Source organism: Arachis ipaensis, chromosome B6, assembly GCF_059453495.1.
Source record: "Arachis ipaensis isolate K30076 ecotype BB chromosome B6, ASM5945349v1, whole genome shotgun sequence".
In the NCBI taxonomy this organism is placed as follows: Eukaryota; Viridiplantae; Streptophyta; class Magnoliopsida; order Fabales; family Fabaceae; genus Arachis; species Arachis ipaensis.
The window spans coordinates 139551660-139572958 of NC_142441.1; the positions used below are offsets into that span (position 1 = coordinate 139551660).

The 21299-nt window shown below is 35.3% G+C and overlaps 3 protein-coding genes and 1 pseudogene across 3 annotated transcripts; all 4 read left to right on the plus strand.

Moving 5' to 3' along the window:
* The first annotated feature begins 4802 nt into the window (after positions 1-4802).
* On the plus strand, positions 4803-6640 carry LOC148562938 (uncharacterized; annotated as a pseudogene).
* Positions 6641-14481: 7841 nt separating this feature from the next.
* On the plus strand, positions 14482-15538 carry LOC148562939 (uncharacterized). The gene is made up of 2 exons (XM_088491073.1): positions 14482-14638; positions 14733-15538. Exons 1-2 carry the CDS (start codon positions 14482-14484, stop codon positions 15536-15538), a joined length of 963 nt encoding a protein of 320 aa, XP_088347199.1.
* Positions 15539-15681: 143 nt separating this feature from the next.
* LOC148562940 (uncharacterized) lies at positions 15682-16044 on the plus strand. The gene has a single exon (XM_088491074.1). It carries the CDS (start codon positions 15682-15684, stop codon positions 16042-16044), a length of 363 nt encoding a protein of 120 aa, XP_088347200.1.
* A 407-nt stretch (positions 16045-16451) lies between these two features.
* On the plus strand, positions 16452-16991 carry LOC148562941 (uncharacterized). Its single transcript, XM_088491075.1, has one exon. It carries the CDS (start codon positions 16452-16454, stop codon positions 16989-16991), a length of 540 nt encoding a protein of 179 aa, XP_088347201.1.
* The last annotated feature ends 4308 nt before the right edge of the window (positions 16992-21299 follow it).

Here is a 21299-nt window from a genome sequence, read left to right on the forward strand (position 1 = left end):
ATAACCAATATTTTTTCTTCGGTGCATACAAAGCGTCAATCTCATGTTTAAAGAAGAAGCGAAAAGTATTGTAGTCCCACGTTTAATAACTCGTAAGTTCTCAAGATCATTTTATATAGGATCATTTTATATAACCTTTGGGTTTTGTTTGTTTGGATCGAAGTACAAAAGAAATGGAGGAAAGAGAAGCTAAGATACATAAAAGATTTTTAAATATAAATTAGACAAATTTAATTTTAATGCATTATCAGTATAAAAACACTTTTAGATATGCATTTGATTATATAATGTCATGTCAACAAAATAACTATTATTTTAACTATATGAATGGTTAGTAAAAAAATAAATACGAATAGACAATTATATAAAATGCTTTATACCATCAGTGTATCAAAATTAGACTCTAAATTATACATCAAAATATGAAAATTGTTCCCTCTTCCATTTTTCTTTTACTTAAGTCCAAACAAACAGAGCCTTACAATAACCTCCATAATAAGTCCATAGTGCTCATAGTATTTTTTTTTGTGTGTTTGTAATAAAAATTAAAACAAATAGGAACACAACACCTAAAAATTACACAACAGAATCATTCAACAAAATCTGCTTGAGATCATCACTTGACTGAATTCACACCGATTGAGAATAACCATTCTTAGCCAAACAATCAGCAGCAACATTAGCTTCTTTTCTAACCCAAGTGAACGACACCTCCCAGTTCTTACTTAACAACTCCATAATCTTTTCGGTAATCTTTATCTTTATAGTAATATAAATGGGGAGCTCATATGCCGACATGGCACTCATACGTTGAGTTTGGAAATTTATTTGCTTAGGTATCGTCACTAGATTGTTATAGGATAGTGAATAAATCAAATTCGTTGATTATGGCACCTTTTTTAAAAATTTGTTGATTCTTTTTATTTAAACGCTATGTTTGAAACTTTGAATATTTGTGTTTGTTAGAATTTATATTTTAAATATATTTGTATATTTATTTTATCTCACTACTAGAAAAAGCGTTTTTTTCGACGCCAAATATCGACAGTTATTTCTGCCGTCGATATTTTTCGACGGCTTGCTGTTGATGTTGCTAAAAAAAATAATTAAAAATAAAATATTAAAATCGACAGCAAGGTCGTTGATAATTTTATGATGCATTAGCCTATCGTCACATTGTCGACGAACCTGGGGTTTAGAATACTTTTATTTTAAAATCGACGAAAACAGCGTCTATTTTATTAGTTAAAATATTGATAACACTTACCGTCGATAAATTTAAACGGTTTAGATCACTTTCTAAAATTAAATGAACGGTGTAGATTTAATGTATAAAATAGACGGCTAGGGTGTTGATTTTTTTTAAATTAACATCGACAAATATGCCGTCGATTTTTGTCACTAAAAACACTTGCCCGCGTCCACTTCCCGCGTCTAAAGCTCAGAAACACAATTCCCTCCTTTTTCGCCAAATTCCCCATTCATCCCCAAATTCCCCAGTGGCCAGTGCCTTCGGCGCCTTACTCAGTAGTCCGGCGCGGCAGCTAATTGCACGAGCTGACAACGAACCCAAGGCGAGTAGAACTCCAGCAAGGGTCCGTTTCCCCTCTTTCTTCTTCGGTTTGTCTACTAATTCAATTCTTGCTCCTTTATTGCTTATTAGCTATGAACTCTTCTTTCTCTGTGTGTGACAACTTCGAAACCCTAATTGCTAACATTAACAAGTTTTTGTTGCCTTGCTGATTGTGTGGCAGCTTCGAAACCCTAATTCTCTTCCTGCACGGGATGTGAATTTTGTGATGTGGAATGGGTAATATATACTTCTTTAGCCCTATTTCCCCTAATTTAACAACAATGCTAACTATGAGCATTGAGCTTCAATCACTTTCCTATTTGGTGTGCTTGGCCAAACTCATATTTGTATACTTCATCTTCTTCAAAATTAATCAAAATTGGAAAAGAAAAGGTGAAAATATCATTAGTTTTCAAAGTTATCTTTCTGACAAATTTAAATATAGGATTGATGCAATGCTGCTTCAATTCAAGCAGTGTTCTGTTAATACAAGATTATTAGCAAACACTAAAAGTGTCTGTGTGTGAAAATAGGAAAGTGAGTGGAAGCTGTTTGTGTAACTTCTATCAGCATAAGGCTTTGCTTTGTTGACTTGTGTGGAAAAGACAAAAAGGTGAATTGGTTATTGTCTGGAAATGATATAGTAATTTACTATTTTCATGTGTGTATTTTTGTGTAAATGGATGTGTTAATCAATAAACTATATGAGACTGGTTATAATTTATGGTTAGCATTAAAGAAAATAAAACATTCTCTGCAGATACTTGGATTTTTTGCACTTTGGTTATATTATTTATGAAATTTGTTTATAAACATGAATCATATTTGCTTATATAACTTATAAATTAAGTTTGATTATAGATTTGAACATAAGACTACTACTTTCTTATACAAGTGACTTGATTTACGGCTGATTTACAGCTGAGTGGGGATGCCAATGCTTCCAAAGGACCAACAATCACCCAGTTCTGTCTTCTTCTCTTTGTTTTATGTTTGCCCACACCGGATTCTTGAATTTATGTTTCAGTGTTTGCATTCTGTTGAGTATTGACACTTAGAAAATAGTTGAAGTCATGATCATCAAGAACTAAGAAAATGAAGACCATTTCTCACTCATTCATTGTGGCTTTTGATTGTTAATTAGTTTAATCAAGTTGTGGACTAAAGAGTGTAAAACCAATTTTTTATACATTAATAGATAAGAGAATTCACCATAATTATTAAAAAATAATAATGTCACTCTTATTTTTTATAATATTATTGTTCACATATATATTATCTAAGTTGATAAAAAAGTATATATAGACCACATAGAAACGAATTTAGTGTCATCATATACATAAGAAATACTAATATACATAAGCTAGCTAGATACAGAACATGCAACTAACTGACTAGATATCAGATTGATTAATGCATAATACACTAATTTAGTGTGATCATATACATAAGAAATACTAATATATCAAAGTAGAGTCTAGACAGATTATTTCTATTCCTTTGAATCACTAACTGATGAGATGTCAGAGGAAAGTGATGAACCCCTATGAGTTGTAATATGTTCAAAATTCTCTTCTGTGGGTGCATCAAGTGACTAATCTTCTAATTGTGTATAAATGATAGCTTCTTTATAGAAACGAGTTGAATGTCAAGGCTCTCCTTTGATCTTCTTTGGTTCAATAATAGCTTCTGATGTAGTTTTCAGTTCTAAGGACAAAGGAATTGAAACTTTAAATTTGAAAGAAAATCAAATTAGTGCCATGAAAAATGTGTATACATAAAGAGTATAAAACTACTTGGTTTAGCTTGTAATCTGTTTTCATTTCCTATGATAAAATTTATGTGATCATTCAATTTTAACTTTCTAATTAACACTGCAGATTTATTTTGGACATTGATTCTCTAGATCTTCTGCTGAGGCATTGTGTAATATTATTTCCAATCTAACCTATTAGGTGAAAACTATTAGGATAATATGTCTACAATTGAAAGAAGGATCATCAACTTTGAACTTTAGTGGCACTAAAATGAACAAAGTATAATGAAGACTTTGTAATCCCATGGAAGACATAACAAATTTTCATCTATATGATCTCTCTCTCTTTTTTTTTTGTTTTCCTATTCATTGTAGAAATCCTTGTAGATTATCTATGTACACTAGTATGCTAAGCATGATTATCATCAACTATGTCTCTATTGCAACCTGCAATTATGTTGTTGATGCAGCTGATCATGACAACATACCTATCTCTAGAAATGAGCTTCATGACTTGTTGAGCAAGCATTATTTAAATGGTATTCCCCTGTTGGTTCTTGGTAACAAGATCGACAAACCAGGGGCTTTGTAAGCAAGAGCTGATGGAGCAAATGTAAGTCTCTTGTTGAGATGTATAACATGGTGCTGAATCAATCAGAAAGTTCGCTTAAACATTTCCATTACAGGAAAATTGTAAATAAGATAATTCATAGTTACTAATTTATTAACATCTTATGTTTCGTTACCTTAATTCATAGTTACTAATTGAGGTTGTACTTGTATTACTTCTAGTCAATAAAATTTGTTTGATGTGTGCAAGGAACTAAAATCCATCAATGAAAGAGAAGTTTCTTTAATATATATTTTATATTATTGATTGATTTTATTATATACTAGTGATTCAATAGATACTATTGTATTTGTTTAGCTATTTTTCTATTGAGTTTAAGAAATTAATTTTATATTTTTATTTTTAAAATTATAAATTTAATATTAATAATTAAAAATAAATTATAAAAAATAAAATATTTATGCAAACTACAAGGTTTTCATGATAAGATTTTTATGTATTGTTTTTAGTGTTGATGTGCCTATATATATTTTTTGGTAGGGTTGACATAGTCACAAGTATTATCAAAGTTGTAGTGGCATCCATTTACACTATCTCAGGTATTGGTAGAGTTTAACACTCCCAGAGAAGCTATTCAAGGTTTAACCTTCTACTTTTTTATTTATTTATCTTTGTTAAACTATTGAGTTTTAATTTATCTTTGTCTTTATTATCTGTATTAAATTATTATGCATGCTTATCTATACTTACTTATCTATGCTTGTTTGGGTAAACTATTCATGGTGAAAGTATAAATTATATTTATGATAAGACTTTTATTTGTTGTGGTTTCTCGTTGAATAAAAAAAATTTAAAAATTGAATATTATCCATTTGATATGTAGGAAATTAAAATCATTAATAATGAAAAATCAGAACCGAAGTTGGATGTATGATAGAATGTATGACCAAAGGCGAGGTCTTAAGCCCAGGTTTGTTAAAGGGGTAAATGAATTTGTGGAAGTGTGTACTAGAACTCATGAATTTCTCAAAGGAGTTTTAGTTAGGTGTCCATGTGCCAAATGTCAATGTGGGAGATTTAAACAGCTGATCGACATTAAGATTGATCTATATACTCATGGGTTTAAACCTAATTATTGGGTTTGGACAGAGCATGGAGAGGAGATAACCACAGAGAATCAGATTATGATAGATGAAGACATTGAAAGCAGCTCTGCATTAGGTGGTATTATATGGGAAGAAAATTTTGATCGTTATCATGAGATGGTTGTTGATGCTTTGCAACCTAAGTTTCACATGTACATGCAACCAGCAGTGGAGGAACCAAATCGAGATGCTAAGAGATTTTATAACCTCTTAGATTCAATTAGTAAACCCTTGTGGGAAAATTGTATCCATTCACGATTGTCACTTGCTAGTAGGATGCTAAGTATAAAATCACAATTGTCTTTTGACCAGTGGACAACTTTGTTTAGAGAAATGCAAACAACTCTAAATGAAATTCCTGCTAATTATTATGAAGCTAAGAAAATTGTTTCCCAACTTGGGTTTAAGGAGGTTAAGATAGATTGTTGTGTCAATGGTTGTATGATATATTACAAAGAGGACAAAGATCTTAGACAATGTAAATTTTATGGGGAGTATATATTTAAGCCTAGAAAAGGTAAAAATAAAAAGGTTCCATATAAAAGAATGCATTATTTGCCATTGATTCCAAGGCTACAAAGGTTGTATGCATCAATGAGTACTGCCCCTCATATGTTGTGGCATCACCAAAATCGCAGAAACGACGACGTGATGACACATCCTTCTCATGGTGAAGCATGGAAACATTTTGATACCAAGCATCCTCATTTTTCAAGCGAACCGCGTAATGTTAGACTTGGACTTTGTTCTGATGGGTTTTCTCCTAATGTTCATTTTAGCACACCGTACTCTTGTTGGCCTGTTATAGTCACCCCTTATAACCTTCCACCTCATATGTGTATGAAAGATCATTTCTTGTTCCTAACGTGCATCATACTTGGAAAAGAAAATCCCAAAGCAAAAATTGATGTTTATCTTCACCATTGATAGATGAACTTAAAGAGTTGTGGGATGAAGGCGTCCTAACATACGACATTCATAGCAAGAGGAATTTTCAGTTAAAGGCCACATTAATGTGGTCCATTAACGATTTTTTTGCTTATAGAATGTTGTCTGGTTGGAGCACGGGGGGAAGATTAGCGTGTCCAATATGCATGGAGGATACCAAGGCCTTTTGGTTAGATTATGGCAGAAAGAATTCGTTGTTTGACTGTCATAGGAGATATTTACTTGAAGGTCATCCTTATAGGCGTAATAAAGTTAGTTTTAAGAAGAATGTTGAGGAAGATGAAGAACCTCCTATTAGGCTTAGCGGTGAACAGATCTGGAAAAGAGTTAGACAATATCCTAAAATAGTTGACAGAAGATGACAAGTGCGATTGAGCGGATATGGGGTGGAACACAATTGGACCAAAAGGAGTATATTTTGGGATCTCCCATATTGGAAAGATCATTTGGCTCGTCATTGTTTGGATCTAATGCATATTGAGAAGAATGTTTTTGATAACATAATGAATACTGTTATGGATACTGAAAGAACAAAAGACAATGAAAAGGCAAGGTTAGACATGGCTATACTTTGTAGGTGACCAGATTTGAATTTGGTGCAAGTACGTGAAAGTCATTGGGCAAAGCCTAAGGGCACTATGTCTTGACACTCCAACAACAAAAAAATATTTGTAAATGGGTACAAGAGTTGAAAATGCCAGATGGATATGTTTCAAATTTACAAAGGTGTGTCGATGTCAGGGGAGAAAAATTGTTTGGGATGAAAACTCATGATTGTCATGTATTTATGGAGTGTTTGCTTCCGTTAGCCTTCAAAGAGTTGCCGGACCACGTGTTGAAATCGTTGACCAAAATAAGTCAATATTTTAGGGACCTTTGTTCATCTACTCTTTGGGTTAGCGATCTTGCATAAATGGAAGCTAATATTCCTGTTATTTTGTGCAAGTTAGAAAGAATTTTTCCTATTGCTTTTTTTGACGTAATGGAGCATCTACCAATTCACTTGGCATATGAGGCACGTGTTTGTGGATCAGCTCAGTATAGGTGGATGTATCCATTTGAGTGTGAAATAGGCACGTATAAGAGATCGGTGAAGAATCGGGCTAGAGTAGAGGGTTCAATTTGTCAAGCATACCTGGCTAGAGAGACATCAATTTATTGTTCTTATTACTTTGAGCCACCTGTAATGTCTAAGAGAACAAGGCCAAATCGGAATGATGACGGTGGTGAAAGTTCATCTGAGCCTACCCTTTTTATTTTTGATCAACCGGGTGTTCCTGGGAGAGCCAACAAAGACAGGTGATTGACTAGTATGAAAATGAAAGCCGCTCACTTACATATCTTGTTGAATTGTCCTGAAGTCAATAAATTTAGAAGTCAATACGAGCAAATCCATGGAAGCAATAATTCTTTGTCCAACTTTCCATCATGGTTCCATGAACATATAAGTTATTACATTTTGTTGACTGTACTAAAATATGTCAAAGTAAATATTGTTTTTCTAAATACTATATTTTGTTTGACAAAATCAGGTAAAAAATCCCAGTAATGGCATAACTTGTCCTCATCTATTGAGTTTAGCATTCGGTCCAAAAATTAGGGCAACGAGTGTTGGTATGTTCAAGGTCAACGGGTATAGATTTTATACTCATGAGCATGCATGTGGAAAGAAGACAGATAATACATAAAGGCAATGGAGAGAATGATGCATCTAACTGGTATGGTACTCTTAAAGAGATTTTGATTGTTGATGAATATCCAAGTCTTGTTAGTTTGAGAGTCACCTTGTTTTACTGTGAGTGGCATAACCCTACCAGGTCTCGGGGATTGCATAGACACAAAGACTACAAAATAACTGAAGTATTACCTACTAGGAGATATGGGAGTTACGATCTATTCATCCTTGCACAAAAAGCTAGACACGTGTATTACATGCCATATCCACAAGGCTGTAAGTCTAATTGGAAGGTTGTGATTATATGTAAACCGGGAAAAATAATGGAAGAGACACAAAATGAGTCTGAAACCGAGGTATATCAGAATGATGAACCTCCACAAGCTAGGATCATTTTAGAAACCGAGTTTCCACCATCATTAGCATCTACATCAGGAGATGTTGATATGATACAACTTCAATTAGCTGACCTCCAGGTTCCTATTGTAAATAATGAACAGGACGATGACATTGAGATCTATGATGACGATGATGCTTACATTGATGATGATGATGGAAGTTCAGAATTCTCGGATTGAGGTTTTAGTTGTAATTCATATTTTGTAATTTCTTGTATCGATTACTTGTAATTCAAATTAAACACCTTTAAGAAACTATCTTGGACACTAATTAAATAAATATTTAGTGTGTGCGTGTGGAAGATGACACTGATATAATTTGGTTTCTGAGGAATTAGGTTTTTATTTTCTCCCTCTATTTAAGTCATAAGATGATGCTGGTTTGTGGTTTTGGTGGTCATTGCAGCTTTGGGATTGAATTGGTCATCACATAATCATGTATTGATTCTGCTGTTATTTCTTTCTTTTATCAATGTGTTGTATTTCCTTGTTTGATGTTATTATTTTCTTATGAAGATTTGTGGTCCTGGTTTGTTTGTTTAACATGAATAAATCCAGGCAGAATCATCCATATATATTATGTATATCATCTTGATGGTCCATATGAAGCTACAAAGAGTACAGTTCATGTTTACTCATTCATATAAACTGTCCACATTCTTTTATCCTTTTGTTTTCTGCATCTAATTGAGCCTTTTTTTGAGTGTTCACAGGCATCTCTATCTTGTAGTAGAAACTGTATGTGTTAGAAAAAAGTGCTTGGCATCTAATGCTTTTTTTTAATTTTCTGTTTTTCCTTTTAATACAGTATTGAGAAGCATCCACCACATCAAAAAATTTGGAAAGCTGGAATACAGTATAGGATATGGTTGGTAGAGGCGGAGATCACGGCCGTGGCCGTGGCCGAGGCCGAGGCCAAAAAGGGAGGCCTAGGCTTTCTACCGGTCACCCCCTTGACTTGCATGCGGATCCATACACTCTTGTTGGGTCATCATCAGGCACGACTGCTCCGACCAATGGGAGACCGCCACCTATTGCTACGACTACCCCCTCTCGTCAGGAGCCTCAGATACACATGATGCCTACTCTGGGTGTGCCAAGATCATGCACACAACAAGCCAATGAACCTTCCAACACTGCCTCACATGGTGTGCAAGAATGATCCAGCTATTGTAGCGCCCAGTCGAGCAGGATCTTGTGGGGAAAGACAAACCACATCTAATGGTACCCAAGATACTCATGGTCAAGGAATATCCACCGCCACTGGTCACTCCAGCACAAGTGCTCCCACGCTTAGATATGATGGTGCCAAATGGTTTGTTATTTGCTTTAAATTTTATGAATTTCATGTCTCGTTTTTACTAAGTAATCTATCCTTATCATTTTTTTTGTTTTTGATGTAGTTGGCACCCACCTAAGCCTGGTTTGAAGCGTATTTCTCAGGTTTTTAAGGAAAACTACAACAAGCCTTGGCTGAGTTTTGATGAGGCAGATGATGATACTCGAAAAATATGGTGGATAGAGTGGAGGGTAAATTTTAATTACTATATTAAAGTATTTAACTCGAAAAATTATATGGCTGAGTTTTTAAGGACCTGCATGTTTTCACTGCACATGCTAATCTCATTAATTAATTACTAAAGTACATGTCATAATCTGTTTAATTTCAACGTGATAAAGGGCTAATTTGTTGCTGATACATTTTTTTCTCGGATCTTGTTGTTTAGAATTTCAATGCCATATTATATACTATACCATCTGATTTATATATATACTTGCTGGCTGCTTTAGTTAACATGTATGTCCTTGCATCATGGACGCAATATATATTGATTTATAAGGGTAATGATCATACTATATAAACTTTAGAAACACCAATTATTATAGCTACTACCCAAGAAGAATTTGAGTCTTACTTTTTGGTATCTCTTGGTTACTTGACTTGCAAGATTTTTTAGTAATTCAGACTACTACTACCTAATATTTTTAGATAAATTAAGATTAGAAAAGATATGGTGGACAAAGTGGATATAGTAGAGGGTAAATATGTATCATAGTATGTTATATAATAACAAGATATTTTTTTTAAATAGAAATGCTTTGACATTCTTGACACGGAAGAGGATGATATCTATCAAGCTTGGAGGTTTAGAGCTGCCAAGTGCTTGCGAGGTATGCTCCATGCCATTCGCAAAAAAGGTGCCCGTCCATATTGGATCCCACCAGAAGTTCTTGGTGAATTGATGAGACGTTGGGACACTGATGCCTTTAGATAATTACAGGCGAGAAATACAGCTGCCAGGAAATCGACTCGAGGTACCTCCCTTCATACTGCAGAAGGCACCACCTTTCCAGAAGCGAGGTTACGCTTGGTAAGTTGCTTATAGAACCCTCTTTTTTACTTTATACTATCAGTTGCCATCATAATTTATACTATTATTTATAGAGTTGATTTGATATTAGTTTATACTGTTATTCTTTTGATCTAAACCGAAGCTTTGACTTTTGGATTTCTTCATCTTTGTTTCAAAATATGAGCTAAATAATGAAATAAAAAATATAAAATAAAAACAATTGAAGTTAGATTTCAGTTACCTTCTGTGTTGGTTTTCTTTTTCATTAAGAGTGGTTTAGAGTGCCTTTGATCATCATCATCATCAATTACGATATAGTCATGATTTTCATGAACTTCTTTGAGCATGCTTTTATGGGTTCCTGTAAAAAACAATAAAATAAAATGAAGTACTAACCTTCCTTAGCTTCCACAATTTAACAGAGAATGAACCTCTGAACTCTATAAAATATAATTTGCTATTTTAATTGGTTTTGTAACCTCAAAACTCAAACATGAATAACAATATGCAAAGAAAATGAAGGCTTGAAGTCATCAACGATTGTGAAGAGGATCTAATGCATTAGGAACCTTTCTCTTTTCTGAGAAGTTAACATCAAATAGTTGCCCTGGAAGATTATTATTATGTTGTTGTTGCTGCCTTTGCCTTTGATGATGATGATATTGTTGATTTTGTTTCTCTTTAATTAATATTGTTTTGCCTCTGCCTCTGCCAAACTATGCTTTTATGAGTTCTCTTTTATGAGTTCTCTTTTATGAGCATGCTTTTATGAGCTGCTCTATCTAAGTGCAATGGTTTAGTTCAGTACATATCAATTGTACACCCATATTTGTTGATACTTTGGTTACATTATGTAGAATCATTCACTTAGAAGACCATTATGTATGGATGAGTTTTTTGAGCACACTCACACTCGCAAAAAGGATAGGACTCAATGGATTGATGAACACTCTCGAAAGACAAAGGTAACTTACCTTCATTGTAATATTGGACTTATTTTTTTCACATATCCCCTTAATTTTTGCATTATTAATACTTCTAGTAGTTTATCAATCATTTCTCCTCATTGTAGGATATATTTTAAGAGCGTATGTTTCAGGCTGAGCAAGAGCGTTAGCTGCTATAGAGGCTGGTTTAACTGATCCACCGCCTGTCTCTGATGAAAACATATGGATTGAGACAGTGGGTGAAAAACGAAGAGGTAGGGTATATGGCATGGGTGAGGTAAGGGACTCTTCCATGGTGCGACCTCAAGTTGATGGTCCAACCACGACCACCAGCACTAATGTTTTGGATCTTAGAGAACAAATCGCAATACTCAATAGGGAAGTTGAACAACATGCCGCTAAATATAGAGAGCTTGAAGATCGCAACCAGAGGGAGAAAAGAGAGTGGCAACAGACTGTTGAATCCTTGCGTGAGGATCTCAACACCAGTAACTCACAGATGGATAAGTTTAGTCATTAATTGAGCAGCTTGACTGAGTATGTGAGGGCCATGGGTCCTAGTAGTTATGGATCACGTGTTCTCCCACCTCCTTCTTTTACTTTTCCAAGCTCCCAGAAAAGCACAGTCCCAGGTAGAAAACTCCCACCTATTCTGCAGCAACCAGGACAACCACAGAGTTCTCAAAGGGACGATGATTCTGACGATCTTGATGACTCAGATGATTATTTAGATGAGTATGAATAGGGTTATTTACTTTGCTTTGAATATTTTGTATTATTAGTAGATTGAATTTAAACGAATATAACTCTAAGTTTAGTTATTTATCTTGTCTAGAGTCTTTATGTTAGAGGATTATTTATTATTTTGATAAGTTTGTAAACTCATTATCTAATATTTAGTATAAATTTTATTTTTATATTTAGAAGTTTATTTATCTAATATTTTGTATACATTTTATTTCTATATTTAAAAATTTATTTGTATTAATTGTCTACTATTTTTCAAATAAAAAAAATTATAGCTATTAAAATCGACAGCAGGGTTGTCGCTTTTTAAATTTAAAATAGACAAAAAACAAAATACAGACATAGAATTTGTCAGTATCTAAGTAATTAAATCGACGGTTTTTTGTCGATTTTATTAAATAAATATCAACAAAAGTGTTGTCAATTTTATTAAGCATGTGTTGGTATCTAAATAATTAAATCGACGGCAATGTGGTCGATTTTATGAAGGAAGCAAAATTCTCAAACTCATATTATATATGGAATTGCTGTCGATTTTATTAGATTATTATCGACAGCTATAAAAGCCGTCGATTTTATTTGAATTTTGAAAAATCGACCAGTTTAATAGCGACCACTTTTGCCGTCAATTTTACCATCGATTTTTAATATTATTGACAGCTTGGCCGTCGATTTGGCCATCGATTTTAACGATATTTCTTGTAGTGTCTGCAAATTTAATTCAAATTCAAATTAAAGTCAATCAAATTTAGAGAATTCTAACTATGAGTTAACTATAAAAGTATAAGTTATGAGACATGTATAGCACAACAATTCAAAGTAAATCAATCCATTCCTTTACATATATCTAAAATCTAAAATTTCTCTACTTTTTTCAATGACACTACCAAGTTATGGAAATTCTCCATTGTCATACTCAATTGAGATGGTTTGGCTCGATGAAGACATGAGTTTCCTACCAATTTTTTAAATAATATTAAATTTATATTATTCATATTTTAAATTTGTTTGTTTATCCCCATTTAATTGTTCTTTGATTTTTGTTTATCAATTATAAAGAGAAAAAATACACGCCTCAGTTAAGAAGCTCTTGTGTCTCGATTTGTGAATTTGCTAAGAGAAAGAATATCTTACCAAATAAGATATTTTGGTGTTGGACTAAATGTGGGTAACTTCAAGACTAATATAAGACTGTGGTTAATTTAAACCAACATACCAATGTGCACATACTTCCAGAATCGTCAAGAAGATATCACAAATATAAGGCTGTGGTTGCATCGGAAAAGATCAAAGGACGCGAGAGTCTATAATTTACCATATTCTAACGAGGTCGCAGCTCTAATAGTAGAAGATTTTGATTCTGGAGATGCAGGGCGTGGTATTATAGTTTAATTAAAGTCCGGATATCTACAAAGGATTCATGAGACACACACCGCATTTATTCCTCTTCAGTATCCTATGATGTTTTCCTACGGTAAAGATGGCTATCAAGAAGACATTCCTTTGCGAGAATCTCATAGGGCTAATTAAAATAGAAAGAGACAGCGTGTGAGTTTAAGGGAGTTCATAACATTTAGAATACAAGAGAGAATGGTCGAGTATACAACTATTGTTAATGGTGGAAGACTATTTCAGCAGTTCTTGGTTTATTGCTTTTTCATGATTGAAACACAAAGGCTGGCCTACTATCAAAACAACCAAAACAAGGTGAGGAGTGATGTATATATATAAGGGATTCAAGATGCAATTGTTAGGGGTGAGACTCGTGCTTCCAAAGCAGGTAAACGTGTCATCCTACCCGCGTCCTTCACTGGTGGCATGAGATATATGTTTAATAATTATCAAGATGATATGACAATTTGTAAGGAATATGATATTCAAACCTTTTCATCATAATGATATGTAGCTCGAGTTGGCAAGAGATTGGTAGAGTTAACAATCCAATAAACTTAAAGGTTGAAGACCGGCCAAATATATTGTGTAAAGTGTTCAAAATTAAGCTTGACATGATAATCTCGAATCTTAAGTAAGAAATTCTATTTGGAGTGCTAGATGCAGGTATTACTCATCATCCAACCTTATTTTTAGAGACATGTTGCTTTAGATTGTTATAAAATAAATGGCAAAATATTTTTTTTTATTTAACATATTGTTCATTTTTTATTATCACCCTTAATTTATCAAAGCACATAATAAGGGATGTATTCGGTGGAATTCCAAAAAAGAAGTCTACCACATGTTCACATTCTTTTATGATTGAGTGGAGACCATAAAATAACAACGACAACTCAAATTGACCGGTTAATATCTTCAGAGTTGTCAGATCCTGTTTGGCACCCAAAATTGTTTAGAGTTGTATCTACATATATGATTCATGGAACATGTGGTAGAGCTTTCTCAAAATCTCCCTGCATGAAAGATGGGTACTGCACCAAATATTATCCCAAAACATTCAGTAGCACCACAGTTATCGATGATAGTGGATACCCATCATATAGAATACGAGACGCAGGAGATAGGAATCGTTACTGAGAAGAAGGGAGTCCACATGGATAATAGGAATGTGGTTCCATAAAATGCATATTTGTTGATGTCTTATCAACCGCATGTTAATGTAGAGTACTGCAACAAGTCAAATGCTATAAAATATTTGTTCAAGTACGTGAATAAAGGTCTAGATAGGGTAGCAATTGGAGTTTCAAAGGAAGCTTCCAGTGGAGAGGATGCTCAGGTTATTGATGAGATTAAACAATTTTATGATTGCAGGTATTTGTCTGCATGTGAGGCTATCTGGAGAACTTTGACTTATGATATTCATCAGAGGTGGCCTTCAGTGATGAGATTAACCTTTCATTTGCCTAGAGAGCAAAATATCATCTTTAAATATGATGACGATCTTGAGGAAATTGTGAAAGAAGAGAAAGGAAAACATACGACATTCTTAGCATGGATGGAGGCCAACAAAAAATTTGAAGCAAGTCAAGCTTTGACGTATGCTGAATTTCCAAATCAATTTGTTTATGATAGAGAAGCAAGGGAATGGCATCCACGCAAAAGAGGGTATTCTATCGGGAGGTTAAACTATGTTCCATCGGGTACAGGTGATATATACTATATGAGAATTTTGTTAGCTATTCAGAGAAGTTGCACAATATATGAATCTATTACTATTAGGACAGTTAATGGAATTACATATTCTAGCTTCCAATATGCTTGCTATTTCATGGGACTACTGTGTGATGATAGGAAATTTATTACAGTTATTAATGAGGTAGTTGAACTTGCATCTGGTCATCAATTGAGAAAACTATTTGCGATGCTACTAATATCTAATAGCATTAGCAAACCAGAACGTGTTTGGAATGCAAAGTGGACATTATTAGATGGAATACTATATGAGAGGAGAAAAGCATTGAAAAATTAAGGTATTTTACTATGTCTTTTCTTTATATAAAAAAATGTATTCTCTTATTACTTTTATTTTTATTAATAATATTAATGGTTTTATTTTGGAATTACTTATTAAATATTTCATAAAACCATCATGTGCTTTTGCTAGGACTAAATATGACTGATGACGAATTGGAAAACCTCTGCCTTATTGAGATTGAGAAGATACTCAACAGCAACGCGAGATGTTTAGGAGACTATCAATCAATGTCATATCCTGAGATGTCTGATGTTCGCATTTTTCAGAATAAGCTAATAGAGGAGGAGTTAGCATATGACACAAATGAGTTGACTCATACAAACTTATATACGGAACAAAAGATAACTCATGAGCTAAAGTCATTATTTGATGAGACACTCAATGCTGTTATTACAGACTCTGATAGTTTTTACTTCGTTTATGGGCATGGTGGGTGTGATAAGACATTTATTTGTAATGGACTTTCTTCTGCTATTCGATTTAGAGGAAGATTGTTTTAAATGTCGCATCCAGTGGAATTGCGTCTTTACTCCTACCTATTGGCAGAATGACTCATTCTAGGTTTTCAATACCCATTACAATTACTGATGAATCTAATTGCAACATCAAGCATGGTAGTTTGTAGGCTGAGCTGCTCATCCAAAGTAACTTAATAATTTAGGATGAAGCTCCAATGCTCAATAAAATGTGCTTTGAAGCACTTGATTGGACACTCAGGGATCTTATGTCAGTTACCGATCAACATAAGACACATCAACTATTTGGTGGTAAAGTTGTTGTTCTATGAGGTGATTTCAGACAGATACTTCCAGTGATTCCGAAAGGGAGTAGACATGATATATTGTCATTAGCTATTAACTCATCCCATCTGTGGTCGTTTTGTAAGATTCTGAAACTGCATACGAACATGAGGCTTCTAATGTCTTCTTCAGATCAACATGAATGTGAAATAAAGAGATTTGCTAATTGGATACTTGATTTTGGAAACAGAAATATTGGTTCTGTTGTTGGTGATGAGTTAGAAGTTAAAATTCCAAATGGTCTGTTGATTACAACTACTGATGACCCCCTCTCTCATTTGGTAGACTTTATATATCCAAATTTGTTGCAAAATATGTCAGATTACATGTATTTTCAGAGTAGAGCAATTCTTGCACCCACGCTTGAGAATGTCGAGAAGGTAAACAATTTCGTCTTGACAATCTTTCCAGGGATGGAAAAGGAGTATCTAAGTTCTGACACAACATGTCAAGCTGATGAGAATGAAGATGTACAACAAGAGTGGTTCACACCAGAGTTCCTAAATGACATCAAATGTTCAGGACTACCCAATCACAAGTTGACTTTGAAGCCAGGAGTCGCTATAATGCTACTACAAAACATAGATCAGACTTCAGGTTTATGCAACAGGACAAGGTTAATAGTTAACGAACTTGGCAGACGGTAGTGACCGGTAGAAATATTGGAGACAAAGTGTACATTCCAAGAATGAACTTGATTCCTTCAGATTCAGGATTGCCATTTAAGTTCCAACGGAGACAATTTCTATTAACAGTATGCTTTGCAATGACCATTAACAAGAGTCAAGGTCAATCATTATCACATGTAGGGCTTTACTTGCCAAAATCAGTGTTCACTCATGGACAACTTTATGTTGCTTTGTCAAGAGTTAAGAGTCGCAGTAACCTCAAGGTTCTATGTAATACCCGGTCTAACTGAAATTTAGTAAATAATAAGTTAAATAGGAGCGAATATGGTTGGAAGATTTGGCAATTGGAATTTGATAATTTAAATATGATATTTGGATTCAGTGAATTTTTCCGAGTCGGAAAATATAGTTTTCTGCGTAAAAGTGCGCAGTGGAATTTTGACCGGCAGTACCTGCTGAGATCTGTCTGGTACTACAACTGAGGAAATTGATTATGGGTAAATAAGATTAAGAAATGAGGAATTATAATTAGGGAAGGTAGAAATATTTAAAGTGCGATTTAGAGTGCTAATCTTAAAGGTTTTGGCCCAAAATTGGGCCAATGGGCAAAAATAAGTGAACCGGGCCTAAGTGGGCCCAAGACCCAACATATATAAACATTAGTTGTGAGTATTTCAGCTCATTTTACCCTAAAAAGAAGGGTTGGGGCGCTGATTTGAGAAGAGAGAAGAGAAGAGAGAAAACCTAACTCTCTTTGATCTTCAAACCACCATAACTTGAGCTACGGAGCTCCGATTGACGAGCCGTTTGCGGCCACACATTGCTCTTCTCATCCTCTACAATTCTATCTAAGTTTGGTGGTAAGTATTTCATTTATCTCTGTCCAGTTTTCGAAATTCCCCACTGTTACACGTTTTTGGGTAGTTAGTGTTGAAATCTTGTGATTTTGGGTGTTTAGGGATACTCCAATATGGATTCTAAGTGGGTTCTATCCCTACTTCATATGGGCTGAGGTAAGAAGTGCTCAAACCCTTGTGATTTATCATTTTTATGAGCCCTAGGTTGATGTATGTATGTGACATTGGTTATGTTAGTGTATTTGGTGATGTTGGTGCACAATTGGGAGATTGGTATTGCTTGAGGAGCTTTGGTAAGGCTTGGAGCTAAGGTTGGTGAAGAATTCCAAAGAAGAGGCTCAATTGATTTGGCTACAAGAGGTACGGTTTAAGTTTCATTTAAGTACCGTGTGTTGTGATGAGAATTCCTAGGCTAGATGCCCCTAGGATTAAGTTTGGATTGTGTAAATGGTTGGTGCTAATATGCATAGTTGATATGTAATGTGAATTAATGATTGGGTTGAGAATTGTGTGACCTTGTATGCTTGGTGTATTGAGAATTTGATGTACTGGGTAATGAGTATTGATTTGTGGTTTATGCATTTAAATTGTGAAAATTGGGCCGAAGGCCGTGAATTTTGGGCCAGAGGCCGGAAAGAGGTAAGAAAGGTAAGTCGATGTGTGCATTGTATGATGGCACAAGTGATTGGATGAATTTCAGATAATGAATATATGAATGATTAGGTTGGTTATTGAATAATAAGGTTTGAGAAGTTGAAGTGTGGAATTTGGTAATTTTGGGTGAAATTATGTAGACGAGGTATGTTTGGTTCGGTTGAGATATATTATGTGATCATATATGTGATTATGATTATTGATGCCTTGATGGTATGATGATGCATTAGAGATATGTATGTTGTGATATATGCTTGGGGAATGATTAAGGTTGATTTGTGGGTGAAATCACGTGATAGTGAGTATGATATTGATTACGTATAATGATGGTTGATTGGAAATGGTATTATTGGAAATTGGGATGAGGAAGGATGTATGACATGATATTGTGTTTGTCCTTTAGCCATTTGATTGAGAAGTGTTAAAATGGTTAGATGTGGTTTTGGGAATTTTTGGTAAAGTGTCAATGTGTGAGTTGAGGATGGCTTGATGTGGATTTTGGTACATTTTGATTGATTTCAAAAAAGGTTGAAATTGGCATGTTTTGGTTGATTTTGAAAAGAGTTGAAAATGGCTTGTTTTGAAAATGGCACCTAGTGGTTTTGTATGAAAATATGGTTTTTGGGCATACTTTGACGGGACATAACTTGGACTACGGATCTCTGTTTTGTGCCAAATCTATTTAGAAATGAAATTGGATCCGGGATGTCCATGCCGTTTGAAGAACGGGTGAAAAATGATTTAAAATGAGAAAGTTATGTCCGTCGGAAGATTGAGGGTTGAATCTGTAAATTCTGCAGCTTTTAACTTAGAAAATTTTTAGCAGAATGACCCTCCACGCGTAGGCGCACTTGGTGCGTACGCGTCGTTCTTCAAGAAGGCACTATCCACGCGTGCGCGTGGTGTGCGCGGGCGCGTCGATGCGCTGCACCAAATGCCCAGCTATTTTCCCGAGAGTTGTGCCAGAGTTGTGCCAGTTTTGTGCCTGGGACGCAAGAGCACCCACGCGTACGCGTGGCTGACGCTTGCGCGTCGTTTGGCTATTTTTCAACCCGCGCGTCCGCGCGTATGATGCTTGCGCGTCGATGAGTTTTGTGGCCATCCACGCGTGCGCGTCTAGTGCGCGTACGCGTGGCCCTGTTTTCATGCCAAAGTTGATTTTTGAGTTTTAAAAGCCAAATCTCATACTTCTAAGCCTCCGATCTCACCTCTCATGTATTAAATCATTCTGATATGCCTAGCAATGAGCTAGGGGATGTGGTAACTTGCGAGTGAAGCAAGGGGAAAAGTTATGATCAATGATGATCAAAGATGATTATATGAGATATGGAGGATGACGGTGGAAGTACCGTATATGCCATGAGCCGGAGGGCTATATTTATTGATAAATGACCCGTTCTTGATTGGACCATGAGCCGGATGGCTGAGTTATTGCCGGGTTACGGCAAAGCCATTATTGTTTATGGCTGAGTATAAATGCATATATGATTAATGAATGAATATGTTAAATGGATAATAATGAAAAAAATATTGAAATGTGATGTGCGACCCCGGGTAGTAGGCAGTGGCGTTGTCCACTTGCTCCGGGTATGAGACGGGAAAGGAGGATTATGATAAACGAGTTTAATCGTGGGGTTTTGAATAAATGTGTATTTGTGATACCTGGGTAGTAGCAAGGGTCGTGGTTCGTCTCGCTTGCTCCGGGTCATTGTCTGAGGATTGATAATAATGAAGGGTGATTATGAATAAATGTTTATTTGTGATACTTGGGTAGTAGCAAGGGTTGTGGTTCGTCCCACTTGCTCCAAGTTAATGTTTGAGATTTGGTAACAATGAATGTTGATAATATGAATTGAGATTGAATGAATATATGTTTGAGATGCCTGGGCAGTAGCAAGGGTTGTGGTTCGTCCCACTTGCTCCGGGCCAATGCTTGAGATACCTGGGTAGTAGCAAGGGTTGCGGTTCGTCCCACTTGCTCCAGGTCAGAGATTGCGACGCCTGGGTAGTAGCGGCAGTAGTGGTGAATCCACTCGCTCCAGGTTGAGCTTTTAGACACCCGCCTGGGTAGTAGCCGCAGTAGTGATTATTTCACTGGCTCTGGGTTGAGCGGGCAGTAGCAAGGGGGTTGTAGCTCAAACCTACTTGCTCCGCAAGGGGTGTTTCTGTCCAATGGTTAGCTACCAGGACATGTCGGGTTGGCTATATAACCGACAGATGATATCATCAGCCATAGGGCAGGCATTCATCATTTGCATATGTTTGAATTGTTTGGGTTTGCCATTTGTCTTGGATTTCTACATCATATATGCCATGTTACCTGACTATATGCTACTTGTTCTACTTGTATCATGTTTGTGTATTACTTGCCTGTATTGCTTGTGTTTGTACAACTGAGAGGCCCTTCATGCTGGTGTCGGTGGGTGTGAGGGCTGTTCTTAATGGGATGAATTGATGATGCAATTGCATGATGATGTATTGATATAGAACTACTGAGGCAGAACAACTGGTGATGGTTTTGCTTATGATTCTGAGTCTGATTCGTGGAAGAGTCAGCGAGTTGGAAAACATGTGAAACATGAATTAAATTTAGCACTCCCTTATGACAGTTGCCTATTCATGGATTAGCGAGAACCTAGGATGAATAATTGGTGAAGAAGTTTAGGATGCTTAGTGAGTTTTTGTTGCAGTACATTGAATTTATTTGGCACTTTTACCGTACTGGGAACCCATGGGCCCGGGGTTCTCATTCCGTATATATCTCTTGTTTTTCAGATACAGGTCCAGGTGCTCAGAAGTGAGTTGTGGGTCGTCT

Excerpts from the sequence above, each read along its gene's own strand:
- LOC148562939 (XM_088491073.1), top strand. The coding sequence starts at position 14,482 with ATGATTCATGGAACATGTGGTAGAGCTTTCTCAAAATCTCCCTGCATG. Across the intron at positions 14,639-14,732 it reads AGACGCAGGAGATAGGAATC|AGTACTGCAACAAGTCAAAT; the intron begins GTTACTGAGAAG and ends ATGTTAATGTAG.
- LOC148562940 (XM_088491074.1), top strand. The coding sequence starts at position 15,682 with ATGACTGATGACGAATTGGAAAACCTCTGCCTTATTGAGATTGAGAAG.
- LOC148562941 (XM_088491075.1), top strand. The coding sequence starts at position 16,452 with ATGAGGCTTCTAATGTCTTCTTCAGATCAACATGAATGTGAAATAAAG.